Source organism: Melanostigma gelatinosum (assembly GCF_949748355.1).
Source record: "Melanostigma gelatinosum genome assembly, chromosome: 14".
Classification (NCBI taxonomy): domain Eukaryota; kingdom Metazoa; phylum Chordata; class Actinopteri; order Perciformes; family Zoarcidae; genus Melanostigma; species Melanostigma gelatinosum.
Genome location: NC_136647.1, coordinates 5,892,291 through 5,907,022, shown reverse-complemented (window position 1 = coordinate 5,907,022; position 14,732 = coordinate 5,892,291). Strand labels below are relative to the sequence as shown.

The 14,732-nt window shown below is 41.6% G+C and overlaps 1 protein-coding gene across 1 annotated transcript in view; it reads left to right on the top strand.

The window, feature by feature from the left end:
- Positions 1-14,732, top strand: part of cadm1a (cell adhesion molecule 1a) — a 318,772-nt gene that overhangs the window by 281,333 nt on the left and 22,707 nt on the right. Inside the window, exon 9 of the mRNA XM_079283399.1 lies at positions 4,643-4,732. Within this exon, the coding sequence (XP_079139525.1) occupies positions 4,643-4,732 (90 nt within the window). The remainder of the gene's footprint in view (positions 1-4,642; positions 4,733-14,732) is intronic.

Genomic DNA, 14,732 nt, shown 5'->3' with positions numbered 1-14,732 from the left:
GCGCCGAGGGGTTTTAAGTTGTTTACAGGCTGCCGCTTACCCAATAACTGAGTTCTCCTTCTCCCTGCTCCTTTACCAGCACTGGCTTTATTGCACACCAGCCGCATGTTTAGTGACCCCGTTGCACTCAGTCGTCTTCCTACTTACTTTACACTTCTTCTCCATTAAAGCACATGGGAATTTCTCCACAAGTCACTGTTAGCGCTTTAAGTGGCTTCCAACATTTCTTCCAGAGGTGCAAAGTGGCCCAAAACATCTTATTCAAGTTGCAAGCGCTCTTAGTTTGCTGAAATTGCACTTGAGTGGAAGTGAAATTGCTGGTGTAAAATGCTCTGAGGAGGAAAAAGTAATTCATCACCAAAAGCAAATTTGCAAGGAAGTTGTGTTTTGAATTCGGTTTGTCGCTTATGAATTTTAAACGCTTGGATTTCTCTGCCATGTATCAAATCATAGCATTACAGTTGTAATTTGGGGGGAAATCTATAATTTAAGATCCCAACATTTATCTCCTGATCACCATAATGCAGGATTATGTCAGAGTGGCTGTGATCTTGAATTTCACACTTTTTATTTGATGACACATTTAAAATGTCACTCAAAATGACCCCAATATATTTGTGTTCAAATAATCCATACCATATTTTCTATAGACAATACTTGCTTCCAACATGTGCAGATTCCAAAATAACCCAGCCTGGAGAAAACTACCTTTGAGTCTTTTGTTTATAATCTGAAGCTGAACGCCTGGCCACCTTTAAACCCTCTGCCTAGACTTTGTACAGTAAGGTGAGCTTCTTCAATCATCCCTCATAGGGCATTAAAAGATCTGAGATGTACATGAGGCCCAACATCAACTTACTTTGAAAGAACTTATACAGTAGACCAACATTCCTTTTGAACCAGGTAGCCAGTTAAGAAATATCAGAATTGAAGTATTTGAATGACAAGTACTTTTGTTATAATTATTACTTCTTTATGTCTTCGTAACTTCTCTCTGGAAAGGTAAAAGGCAAGACTTCTAATACGCTCTTTCACAACGTTGATACCCACGAATGTCACTTTGAGTCAATGTTGAGTTGATATGTGAAGCCTCTAAACACAGCACTTGTCAGGGTTTCTCTCGTCGGGATTATACAGGGGCCGAGGACAGATACTGAAGGGGCCAAGGAAAAACTTACCCAAACGAAATACCGGGAAATTGGAAGAAACCTTGTAAAGGATAAAATATAGAGATAACTCTTGCAGGGCTAAGAGGCACTAAATGGGACACAAAGCAGCAAATCAATAATACAGTTTGATGGTGTATAGCAGGTCAAAAAACTGAATGAGGCAGGGAAACATGAAAGCAAAAGGGGTAGGAAACTACTTTCTGATGAGGACAAAGCATTTCACAAGGTAACTTCTAGATTTATAGATAAGGCTGCACCGCACTGCATTATACTATACTATACTATACTCCACTGCGCTATTACTTTGACATTTACTCTACTACACCTCACTTCTTATCATGTATCATCAATGCCTCTGTGCTGGAGGTATTCGTTCAGGCTTCATATTGTTTGGAGTGATTACTGGCACTGTGTAGATATGGAGTTATTGTGCTCACATGGAGTTCTTTAACTCACCGATTCATAAGCCTCATCAGTAAACAAGGGCCGGTGACTCAGCGGGAAGAAAAACACATTCAGCCTGTCACATTTGAAAGTAAATAAGCTCCCAGTGTTCTTTGATACATTGCACCAGCTCGTCACCAATAGAGAAATATAGTGTACATTCAGACTTTCTTTTCATCTTTATTTATCTTTTTTTAATTTTTTTTTTACTGCTAAGTTTTTAATGAGATGCTGACACTGATGATCCCAAACATCTGCTGGACCCTCACAGTTCATAATGGGATAAAAACCAATTAGACGGCACCACCCCAGAGCTGGAGTTGTGGCTCTCAAGCATGTGTGAAATTCATCAGCTCAAGCCTCATCTGCCAGCCGACTTCCCAATGGATCCTCTCTACCCGCCTTTGTCTGCGCATTGGTGTGTACAGCCCTTTGTATTGTCAAGGTTGACTTAAAAAAATTGAATTGTTGGTCGTTTAAAAATATACCGCACAGCAACAGAGTTTGAATACGGATCCAGAACACCTGAAGGCATTCATTAGCATTTTAAAATTAGCTTCAGGCAGAGTTCTAAGGGACTACATGGACCTCTCTGCCTGTTATTTGAATTACTTAATACATTTTTCTTAAAGTGCATGAAATAAATGATTTTTTCAAATTGTGAAGGGATTTGTGAAGTAACAACTTCTGCCCTCAGGGAAGACTACTTTTCAACGATAAACAAGCTCTGTAACCTTAGGGGAGACATCCTGCTCTACAAAGAGCAAGGTAACTTGTATTATCTCTTTAATGTGACTTTGGGATGGTATTGCATTTTCAATTCAATGATGTCGCAGTGAAAACCCCTTTACTGGGAACATCTACAGGAACAATTACTGGTGGTGTACATTCAGTTATGCAATAACAAAAAAAATGTGACGCATGACGGTTAACCAAGCTGCAACCTATGGTGCAGAGAAATGAAGCCAACGTGGAAGAGCCAAAAACTGCAGTTCCGCAAAATGGCCTCTAGAGGCTGGCTCCAAAAGCGAGTCAACCCACATAGACCACGTTAAAATGCCCAACATCACAGCAGAAATAAACATGTTTGCAGCCTAATACAGAAAACTGTTGTTCTTTGGCTACACAGATGATACTTATTGGTAAGATCAAGTCATTGTTGGTTGTCGGTCTCTTCATGGGCTTTGTTGGAACACCACCAGCCGTAATACTTAATAGTTAATTTTTTTTTCCAATAGAGCAAAAGCGCCACTAACTTTCGATCGGATTTTGTCCAGCTAGTAATTGCGATTTGAATGTTGTAGCTTCTATGTACAACTGGTTAGCAATTAAAACAAAGACAGGCATTTCATCTCATGTGACATACTGTAACCCAGCGGTAGGCAGAAATAAGTGCCACCATTGGCACACGGTACCAATGGCAAACTAGCAACAAGTGTGCGAGAGAGTTTTTTTGAAATTTTGAAGCACCCTATCAAATGAATGCCAAATTACCTCTTCCACAGCCATTGGCGGTTGGCCTGCCTGTTATTGACGGTAGTTTGAATGAATTTTTAATTATTTTTTGTAAAGCAATACCACATGCAGTTTTGTCATTTACAGCTTGTTCTGGTTCTATAGCCACTGTCGTGTGCGTCCAATAAACTTCAACATAGCCGACGCAACATACCATACGCCATCACATAACAAAACGTGTCATTGCGCAGTGCTTGTAACTGCTAAAAACAGCATCTCTTCTGTCTCCCAGACATCAATCTCCTCCCAATTCTCTGTCCATACACTTTCGCCACCTTCTTATAACGCAGTATTTCATTAAAGTGCAGACTAGCCTTCATCCTTATCAACAGCCAGAAACATATTTTTTCAGCACATTTCAATAACCCTAAAACCTTGTTCAGTCCATTCCCCGGCAATCAGAGCAGCATGGGTGGTCTTTCACAAAGCAGCACTGCCAGCGGCTTCATATCAGTGCAGCACCACCACTTCAACAAGGAAAATGTCACTTTTGATATCTCCCCCTGGTCATTGTCAGGGTGGGGAATCTAACCTGGTTTATGAAGTAAAAAAGGAAAGGCTGTGGGAGGAAAAATGCTCTCTGGTCAAAGTTTGTGTACTCAACAGCCCTGCCTGATGCTATTGATTTATTTCCATGCCTCCGCCCAGGCGACAGCCGTGGCCGGTGGCATGATGTTTACGGGTTGTCCATACGGTCCATTTTCCTGAACGTAATATCTCAGGGATGCCTGAAGGGAATTTCTTCAAATTTGGTACGAGCATCCACCTGAACTCACGGATGAACTGGTTAGATTTTGGAGGTCAAAGGTCAAGGTTGCTTGGATGTGGATGTAACGTGGATGTAAACTACTTGACCAGACACGACTACTACAACCGCAAGGTGGTAATTCTATTTGTTTTGTCCGTGTATTATTTCCCCCCTCCTGTTTTTTTGTGCACTGCCATTTATTGTGTCATCATATTTGAGTTTTTACATTAAATTTCGCTTTTTTTTTTGTTGCCAGTATCGTCTGCTTGCATCTCCTTGGAGATATTAAGAATGCACAGACACGTTTGTTTGTCAAGACAGCTCGCTGCATAACAATGACAGCATAAGTACAACACCAGCATGTGTTACTCATTAGACATTTAATCACTTCTAACAACCATGTGCTCGCAAGCATTGTCAGTATTTCATGTCATGGTGTGTAGCCCGTAAGTAGACATAAAAGCGAGGAGCTCCCAACAAATCTTTGATCAGCTCAGTCGGTGTGAGACCTGATGATGCGTTGCGGTGTCATCGTTATGTTTGCAGTATTTAATGCACTGTCATTACCAATCCATCAAAAGGTCTGCAGCCAGCCTTTAACTCACACACACACACACACACACACATGGTGACACACATTGAGCTGTTGGTGATATATCAAACAACGATACCATCGCTTCACAGTGACTTTACTTTATCTTCATGGCTTTTATACTCATTTGTTTCCCCCCCCCTGTGTTTGTCATGTATTTGTCCTCTCATCCAGATGCTCCCACCACTACCCCTATACCCACCACTGCCACAACCACTTCCACCACCATCACCACCACCATCTCCTTCCCTGAAGCCAATCAAGGTACAGTATCACCCTCACACGATCTGTTTTTCTTTGTGTGTGTGTGTGTGTATGTGTGTGTGCTCCGTTATTCCCCGCACAGCCTTGAATCACTCCATATATCTCCATCCTCATGCTGCAGTGGCAGTCCTATTCATGTGTTCCTTTAACGATGGGTTAAGGTCACCCAGTTTCTGTCATCATTCACCATTTTTGAAAGCTTTTACAGTTTTTCCCAATTCTATCTGTAATTTCTCCCTCTTTCTCTGCATAGCGTTTCGTCGCGCTTTACTTGTGTTTTTTTCCGTGCTGTGACTGCCATTTGTGTAGCTCCCTCTTGAATGCATGCTTACAATCTGGCAGATGCTACGTTTTTATTGAAGTCGATGCCCAGAAACGTCCCAAAACGAAGAAAAAAAAGAGAGAAAATACAGGCAGAGGGCATGGTCAACGCCACACCGTTCTAGTGGGTAATAAGTGATGATTGAGAGGGATTCATGAGTCTGCACATCGTTTCTGAAGGAAAATTCCAACCATTCACCATCGTAAGGATGCTAACGTTGCCATTGGCAATGTTCATTATGATTCTCCATAAATGGACGACAGTTCTATCAAATATTGGTGAACATGGAAACATGACGGATAAAAATAGACTTTGATGGACCAACGTCATCTGTTGCAGTCACGAATTATGAGTAATTACAGTGCTCGACTTCACAAAATGATGTGCCCCCCTACATGTTTTCTTTTTCTTCTTTTCAAATAAGTGTGTGGGTGTGTACGGGTGTTTTTGATTGAGAGGACAAATAATAAGCCAAGGCCCAGCTTGCGTTGCTTTGTTGTCAGTGTGCAACCCTCTCAGAGTAACGTGGTGGCTTTGTTCCCCAAATCCTTTCACGACAGGGTTTCATAACAGGTTTCTATTTTTCCCCCACCAAACTGCAAACCTCTCCATCACACAAGAAATGCATCCATTACGGTTGTAAATAGCAGTATGATATCCCCTGACATGGCATGATGGGAAAAGCTAAATCAAACAAATAGAAGGCTGTAAACCATGAAGCATGGATACTGGATTGGCTGTGGTAATTGTACGAGTTTGATAATTGTTCTACAACAATTAGTCACTGCAAACACAAGAATTGCCTTTTTTTTTATGAAACACATCGCTCATTCATAAAGCAAATTATAGATCATACTCTAGGTGGGTTGTGGAAGGAGGGGATGAACAATAACCAAACATCAGCGCTTGAAAATTAGGCCCTTTTGAAATTGGCAAATTTTATCTTGCTCGTTCAGAAACAGAACTCTGGGCTATTGTGTGTAAATCTCCAAAGGGTGTAGATAGAAAACATCACTTTATGCCTAAAGTCAGAAATCAGCCTGAGCCCCAAATGCAATCAAAGCCTCTCTGACAGACCGCTCAATTGGAACAAATCTCACAAGGCTGGCAGAAATCACAGGCATTGTGCTTGATTATGCCATCTGATTGGATTAAAGAGAATACCTATCTGTGCAGGCTGATTGATAGCTCCTTTGCCTCAGATCATGAAGTCGGGAGTCCGCCCAGGCCTGTTCTGATTATCTCCATTCTGACTGATTAACACTTGGATCTCTGCTGATCCATTGCTAATGTGCCTGCTGAGGATACCGTTGTTACTTAATGGGTAAATGATAATACCAATATTTCCTTCAGGTTACTAGCACAAAATGTGTGAATTAGGCAATGAATAAAAGTGAGATGATTTATTTCTTTAAAAAAAGAACACAGTCACAAATAAAATAGTAAATATAGAACATATATTATACAGTATATAATGAATTGATGAGCAATAAAATGTGCTTTTGCTCGATTCAACTCTTAGTGGTTTTGCTGCTACAACTTTTATAATGTCATCTAATTTAAAGGAGCTGTATTTAACATCCTGACCATTCATTTAGCAGCGTACAACTATTTGCTGTGTAAAGATATGGTGAAGTCATGTCTTCCTGAGCAGAGAATGAGGTCACTCTCCCTCTATTGTGTGTTGTTATCCAAGCTTCTCCTTGCTTTGTTGAGATAACCGGGCCGGATGCACTTGATTTTAGTGCATGTGAGCGTGCCGCACTGGCGAGCTTATGGCCGCGAGTCTGCTCTGCTCTCATACAGCGTTTACAGCTCATGCAACCGTCCAAACTGACAGCGTCGTCGCGGAAGCATAGCACCCACCCTCCGGTTCCCCCTCACGTAAACATATTTTTTAATGCATTACTGTGGGAATTATGGAGTATTATAGTACTTCACCTTGTAAGTCATTGAAAAAAGGCTTTATATTGTATTTGTTATAAAGTATTTGTATTTATGAGTGCTTTTATCTGTAATTATACATTGCTATGAGCAGATTATAAAGCTTTCTAACTATTCTTACAAAGACTACATATGGGGGATGTAGGAAAGGGTTACTTACCAATATCAATTCATGGCATTTTTGTGCAAAAGTGCATGCAAATAAAATATTGCTAGCTCTGAATCTTCTTTCTACTCTCCCAACCTTCGTACTGAATGACAGGGTAAGATAAGACGGAAAACACTGAAAATCACTGTGTACAGTATGTTGGCGAGTTATTTCAGTCCCCAGTGAAACAGGGCTTGCGTTGAGATGTGTGGACTCCACCTGATAAAGCAAACCTCAAGTCTTCAGGGCCAATATCTTCGGGTTAAAACAACCCACTCACAGTTTTCTTCCAGATGTCCTCTCTTTGCTTTCAACTATCAGAGGAATTCCATTATAACTGTGTATAGATTGAAGGCAGACTCATATGGCCATAATTCGCTCTGCCAGTTGATTTCATTTACCCACAGCGTGCCGTCCACCGCCAAATGAATCTATCAGAGTGGGATTGAGATTTTTTTTTTCTATCAGTTACCCATTAGAGGGAAAGAACAGAGCACTTCAAAAAATCTATTAGAGCCCCAACACATGGCTCTTAAGTGTTTGGCATGGTTCTGCAAGTGACATGGGGAAATGACAATTGCTATTTTCACAACAAAATACATTTTTTAATTGAGATATCCTGCAGACCATCTCCTGCAATTAGGAAATATTATTAATAGCAATTCATAGTTTCCCTTTATTTTTTACAACATCTTTCAGGGACTGAATGTTGTGTTTCTCCTTTCTTACTCCGTCTCTTTTCTTGCGTCCTTTGCTGCATCATTTTTTCCTGCCATTTCTGTGTCGGTGCGGCGGAAACACTTTCGTTGAAAAGCAACATTTTGTGCTGCACACTCTCTTCAGGGGCACAGCAGTCGATTGCTTTAGTGGTAGTCGGGGCCAAAAGGAGGTATTTTGTGAAACACAAGCCCAAAAGTACAAATGCACTGCTGTCTTTTGTCAGGATTCAACATTCATCCTCCCATGTATTCCAGCTATCTCATTACCTCAGCTCTCTCTCCCTCATCATCACAACATGACTAATCGTTCCCTCATTCAACATGTCGCCAAATGAACAATGTCACTTTAACCCTGACTGAAGAAGAAAGATAATAGATGTGTACCTTGTGCAAAGAAAACAATCATCGCCAGGCTAGCATTACGTTTTATTGATGAAAGGCCATAAGCGGTGCTGACAACTAATTCATTTAACCCACAGAACAACAGAACAGGCAGGGAAGGGGAAATAAACACATATCTATTCATTTTGTCTGGGTCACATAAACACCATCTGGTGAAGTGACTTAAGAATTTTATGGATTTAGATGTGTCTCCACCTCACATGCTCTGGACTGACACATGCACACAATGTGCCAGATAATGTGTGATATTGTTGCCACTTTGCTCAGTTTGATTCCTTGTCTTGTTTTAAGATTGGAGCAGCCAGCCTCAACTGATTTGATTAAGGTCAATAGCAACACAATAAGTGCCGTCATGTGACATGCAACCCTGAAAGAACATCGATGATATTACAGCATTCAGTATCATGGAAAACACGAGTTTTGAGACCCACAGGTCTTCTTCATGTGGAGGCATAATTGCGCTCCAAAATTCGATGAAAAGGGGGGTAATCAGCTAGCTTCACAATATCTGAAAAGTAGCACCAGTGAAAACTATTTCTGTCTTTATTTTCACATATACTCATAATTAGGGCTCCTAGAGCGCATGGAGTTTGTTTAAATGTGTTCAAATAACTGCTAAATTGTGAATGTATATCAATCCTTTGCTGAAAAATAAAGCCAACACTGAAGTGCCAAAAAATGCAGTTCCTCAGATGGCCACTCGAGGCTGGCTCCTGATCAAACCCCATCGACCCCCATGTTAAAATACCCTTCTTTGAACATGTTTACAAAAAAACAGCGATAGCCAATATCCTGGTTCATTACTGCACAGGGGATGAGTTTTTATACAACTCACCTATTGGAATGAAATATCAAGTGAGCTATCTCCTCTGCTGCGTCACCCGGGTCGCCTCAGCTCCACAAACGAGCCACCTCTTTGCCGATTTTTGGATGAGCAGGAAGTTAGGTTGTAACTGCCAAGATGGTGACGGCTGGAGCCACCCATCTTGAGCTTCACCACAGCACTTTGGAAATTCTCCCTGTTTTTTTTTTCTTAGCAACATTCAACAGTTGTTACAGGGAGAAATCTATTGTTGAAGAAAAGAGATAGGCTGCCGGCTTCTCTATCAACAGAGCTCTGTGGGAGACGGCAACATTCTGGGATATGTAGGAAACTACAAACAAAAGCCAAAGTAGGGAAGGCAGGTTAGAGATCCAACAAAAAAGTAATCTAGCTGCCAGCGGGGATACCCGGCAGGCAACCTGTTGGCATTTCCAGCACCACAGGGTTCCACCTAATCCATTTCTGCCAATACAATTATGATCGGCATGCCGTTATCTCTGCATGTCATGTCACAGTGAGTCACCAAAGGGCTCATGGGAAGTGTGGCGACTAGTAGTGGAGCTGATGTGCCCCCATCATATCTGTGAATGCCAGCGAGAACACTGCCGATGTCTCAGTCGACCTGTGAAGCTGGAGATGGTGGATGAGGAGGAAACTGCCCAAAAGTGGACAGGCAATCACTCAGCAGCAGACATACTGAATGGTCCCACATGGCTGCCACCCACAGTGTAATGAGGGTTACCAGGCCATGCTGCCTGACTGAGGCTTTGCAGGGACAGAGGATTCATTTTACATTTTGAAGCCTATGAACACTAGTGCAGCCATTACATGGCTTCTGGGCTGTTGTGTTAAACAATTGTTCAATCTCATGAAAATAGAAAAACTCCAGTCACTCATTTCCCCATTTTAATTGAATATATGGCCTTTCTTAATCAGCATGTCTATAGTTGTGTTCACATGGACCCGAGCACTTACCTCCAGTCTTTAGTATTTTCCATCCTTTTTTCTGAGAACGCTTTGGGATTAACCCTTTAGATTTAGAGGCACAGTGTGTAGGATTTGGTGCCATCTAGGTGTGTGGTTGTCTAACAGTAGGTCCATGCCCAACATAGGGCATGGAAGGAGAGGACTCGAGAGATTGTTTTCCAGCATTTATTTGCTACCGCAGAGGACAATACATAACCCATGAATGGCCCTCTGGTATCTCTTTCTGCAGCGGCACTGTTTGATTCTTCTTCTTCTTCTTCTTGAAATACATGCATTATTTTGACATTACAGTATGCAGTCTGCTGAGTTTAGTGTATCACATTACTGTGTAGTACATTACTAGTCAAGAGCTATTACAATTTACGGGAAAACGTCTAACTTTAATTTTGACAACGAATCTCAAAACCACGAAAAACGATTTACAATAAGAGAAAGAGTAACACATGGTGGGCAAAGTAAACAGGTGCGGTGGGTGACTAAACAGAGGCAACAACATTATAACATTAAACAAAGACAAACGCATCTAAAATGAACAATTCAATCCAAAGAAAACGAGAAAATAGTATGGCAGCATTTTTCTACACAACTTAACCTCATATAAAATATAAACTTTTATATTTGATACACACCGACGATACCTTCAACACAGATGTTAAGAATCTTTAAATATAAAGTTGCTCCTTGCTCCTCGGGGCTGGAATGATGTAGAACGAGTTCAAAGCCGGCTACAATAAACCAAAACATGTCAAGAATACCGTTGTGTCTGAAAGAATGCCAATGCAATTAATATGCATCTGTAAATATCACCCATTACAGCCAGCTTCCTGTTTGTTACGTTACATTGATATGCTACAAACATTTCGTACATCTCTTAATTACTGTGGAAAGTTGATCGGGTAGATGGGCTGTTTTACACACTTTTTTTTATTGGTTAGCCTTGTCGCAAAGGATACTCAGGTAATCGCATAAATTTAAAAAAAGGAGCTAGCCATATGGTAATCTAAAGCCGTGGTTAAGGTCAAACTTAACCAGCTAACTTCCTTATCTGGCTTTGAGTTAGAAGCACTTTGAACTTTAAGCATGATTTCCCTTCATTGTTTTTACTGAGGTGTGATTCAACCAAATATGCTCGTGAATTGTCAGTGTAATGACTGGCCTGTGGCATTATTTAGCGCTGACCATGTCTCAGCTACTCGAGGACCGAGGAGAGAAACGGGTCCTCAGAGGCCTCGGTAATTCTGAAACGGACTCAAAGCAGTCTCCCCTTGTTGAAATCGTTCCCTGAGCCTCTGGCGGCAGAGCTGAGGTGTGGCATTGGCCTACTGCTCCCCGAACAATTACACATACGGGAGCACCGTCCTCTCTTACACAAACATCTGTCTGTCTCTTAATAGCTTTCCGGCACTTTCTGATGTCTCCGCTGAGACAGACGCTAATGTACATTTAGCCTCTTGAAACGACATTGCGGCTGTTGAAACTCTCCTATTTGAACACAATTTGTTTTGATGTATTTTTCATGCCTATATGCCTATGATTTAACCAAATGTTGCTTTTATCATTTTAAAGTAAATTTCAGCACTTTTGCTGTGGTAGAAATTGGCACTAATGCAGACACACTTTGTGAATCACTCGGAGAGCAATGTTTTTGGACAAGCCCCATTTGCCATCAGAAGGGTTTTTAAATGGCATTTGTTTCTCCAGCACAGATTTCAGTCTGGGCAAGGTGCGATCCCTGCTTCTGTTTCCCATAAGTAGTCTGTAGTCTCAATGTAAGTATTGCTTCAAGGGATGGGAAGATGCACAGGGGAAACAAACACTGGACTTTCACCCAGGAGACTGACGTTTTCTCCCATTTCAAATCAAGTCAATGTGGACTTCATTTACCACAGTAGCACTTCTGTTGAATGAGTAAACCTACCTTGGAAGCTTATTTTGAAAAGCAACTGTATGTACGTAACAAGCAGAAACTGTATGTTTCCAGGTTTATTTTGAAAGGGCACTATGCATGTGAAACTGACTCATCCCCGTCCCTGACTCATCCAAAAACGAATGCTTGAGGGGTCCCTAGAGGGTCAGAGTTTGAAGCTTAGGGCCACTGACCATGCTGCTGTAATTGACGAGTTGGGAGTTGGGGTGTTGGAATATTTCATCCATACCCAGCCATCGCAACAGTAAACACTTTTACTTTGGTAAAACTTCACTTGAGTCCTTGCCATACAAAGCATTCCCCTTGCAAATAGATGGTGAAACGTTTCCAAGTCATACGCTGATACATTAGGACAGCTGCACAATGATTTCCTCTTGATAGTTTGTCTTTTCTCCAAAGCAAAGCTGCCTAAAGCACATGATAATAGTCTCTTCCATATCTCCTCTAGCAGCAGCCACCCTCCCCTCTGAGTGGAACGTCCAGTGTGTGCAATGGAAAGTGTATTTGTGTGTGTGTGTGTGTGTGTGTAAGCTTATGTTTATCTCTGCACTGCCTTTGGTTCCCTTTGATTTCCCTTAAGCCTTATGTCTTTTGTCATGTTCTGGTCTTCTGAATGCTTGCTTATGGGTGTCATTTGTTTTCTCCCCCTGCCCCGCTCCCTCCCTGCCTCCTCCCCCATTTCTCCTTTATTTGCATGCTGTTCCTCCTGTTCCACACCTCCCTCCTCAACTGCCATGTCCTCTCCCTGTGTGCTCAGACACTGCGCCCAGCACTGAACCTGCAGCTCATGGTTGGTATCTCTACTTTCCTCTTCATGTCTCTTTTTTGTTTTGTTTTTAACTTGTATGCTTTCTCTGCAGCATGCTTACTTTTCCTGTTGCACAGTTGACAGTTATGCCGGGCTGCCCAGCCTGGAGATGTCAGCTGTGTGCCTGGTTTCAGTCGTTTATTGATCCTGCTGACCTGTCTTTTGAGGCCACAGAGCACCTGTCGAGTTTTAGTTTTTGTTGCATTAATTGTGCCACAAAGATGTTTATGTCATATACTGTCACTGCATAGATACACCATCTTCTCTTTTAAAAGTAAAAGCTTCTCATACTCCTCGATGGAACTGTATTTATTTAATGGTTGTACCAACTAACCAATTGCAGCGTTTCCCTGAAGGTGTCACAGAGGAATAAAACCCACTCTGAGGCCAGAACTGATTATATCAACAGCATGAAATGATTCTGTGTAAAAATAGACCTCATTTACTCGTTTTCATTCATTTGAATGAAGATGATATGCATCATTTTCTCATTTTGCTTAATTTGCATCCCTTTTTTTCATTATTTTGTGGCAGCAGTTTCATAATTAGTGTGAACAAATTCATGAACGTTTGGCACAAACTGTCTATGAAGCATGAGCTCAGTTTTGATCCATCAGGACATTTTAAACTGACCTCTGTCAAGAAGTCCCTCTCTAGCAATGCCTGGATAAAGAAAAGCATCCAGGAGGCATCCTGATCAGATGCCCAAACCACCTCAGCTTGCCCCTTTAGATGCAGAGGTAAAGTGGCTCTACTCCGAGCTCCCTCTGGATGTCTGAGCTCCTCAACCTCTCAGGCTGAACCCTACAAAGGAAGCTCAATTTGGCCGTTTGTATCCGCGATCTCCTTCTTTTGGTCAATATCCAAAGCTCACGACCATAGGTGAGGGTCGGAACGTAGATTGACTGGTAAATCGAGAGCTTTGCCTTCTGGCTCAGATTCCTCTTCACCATAACGCCTGCATCACTGCCTGTCCATCTCACTTCAGACTTAGAGGTACCCACTCTGATCCCGACCGCTTCACACTCAGCTGTGAACTGCCCCGATGCGTGCTGAAGGTTACAGTCTGATGAAGCACATCAAACCGAACCACCGGCTGATGAATCAAATCATGTGCGAAGAACAGAGACGCAATTCTGAGGTCTCCGAACACGATACTATCCTCCCCGCGGCTGTGCCTTGAGATCCTGTCCATAAAAATCACAAACACAATCGGTGAGAAGGGACAACCCTGAACAACCCTGAGGTTATTCAGTCAAACACAATTATATATTTGGAGACAAAACACACACACTGATAAAATAACCAACCAAGAAGAACATTTGACGCCCAAACCCCTGAGGGCCTGAAACCCCAGAGAAAATACCTATTTTGCCAGGATACTTATTTGTCATTCGGATGATTCCGTTGTTTGTTTGTTTGTTTATTTTCAATGGATGGTCAGATTTGATCAAAATGAAAGATAGGGCCAGATGGGGTCAGGGCTTGCTGAGGCATGTGAGGCGTAAACAACAAGTGTCTTACAGGATCAACAGCAGCCACCTTATCTTTATAAATGATAAAATGTGATGATTCAGTTTAAATGTAAAAGGGATTTTTGCTCTTCTAATGCAATTTAAATGATTTTTTTTTTTTTTACAATTCATGGCATGAGTAATAGTGCGTCTTGTAGGGTTTTACAATGAAATTAGCCTTTTAAGTCTGAGTGCATGAGTGAGGGATCCATTTAATTGTACAGACAATCCAATCTACGGTGATGTTTTTAACACGATGTCCCCACTACAATTTCAATGATAATTTCATCCAATAACTATAATGGCGACGAACCCAGAGTTTACCTTTCCATTGCTCATGCAAGAGATTTCTTGCAGTCTGTGAGTATCTACAGATGAAATGTAGATACTCACAGATCAAATACAG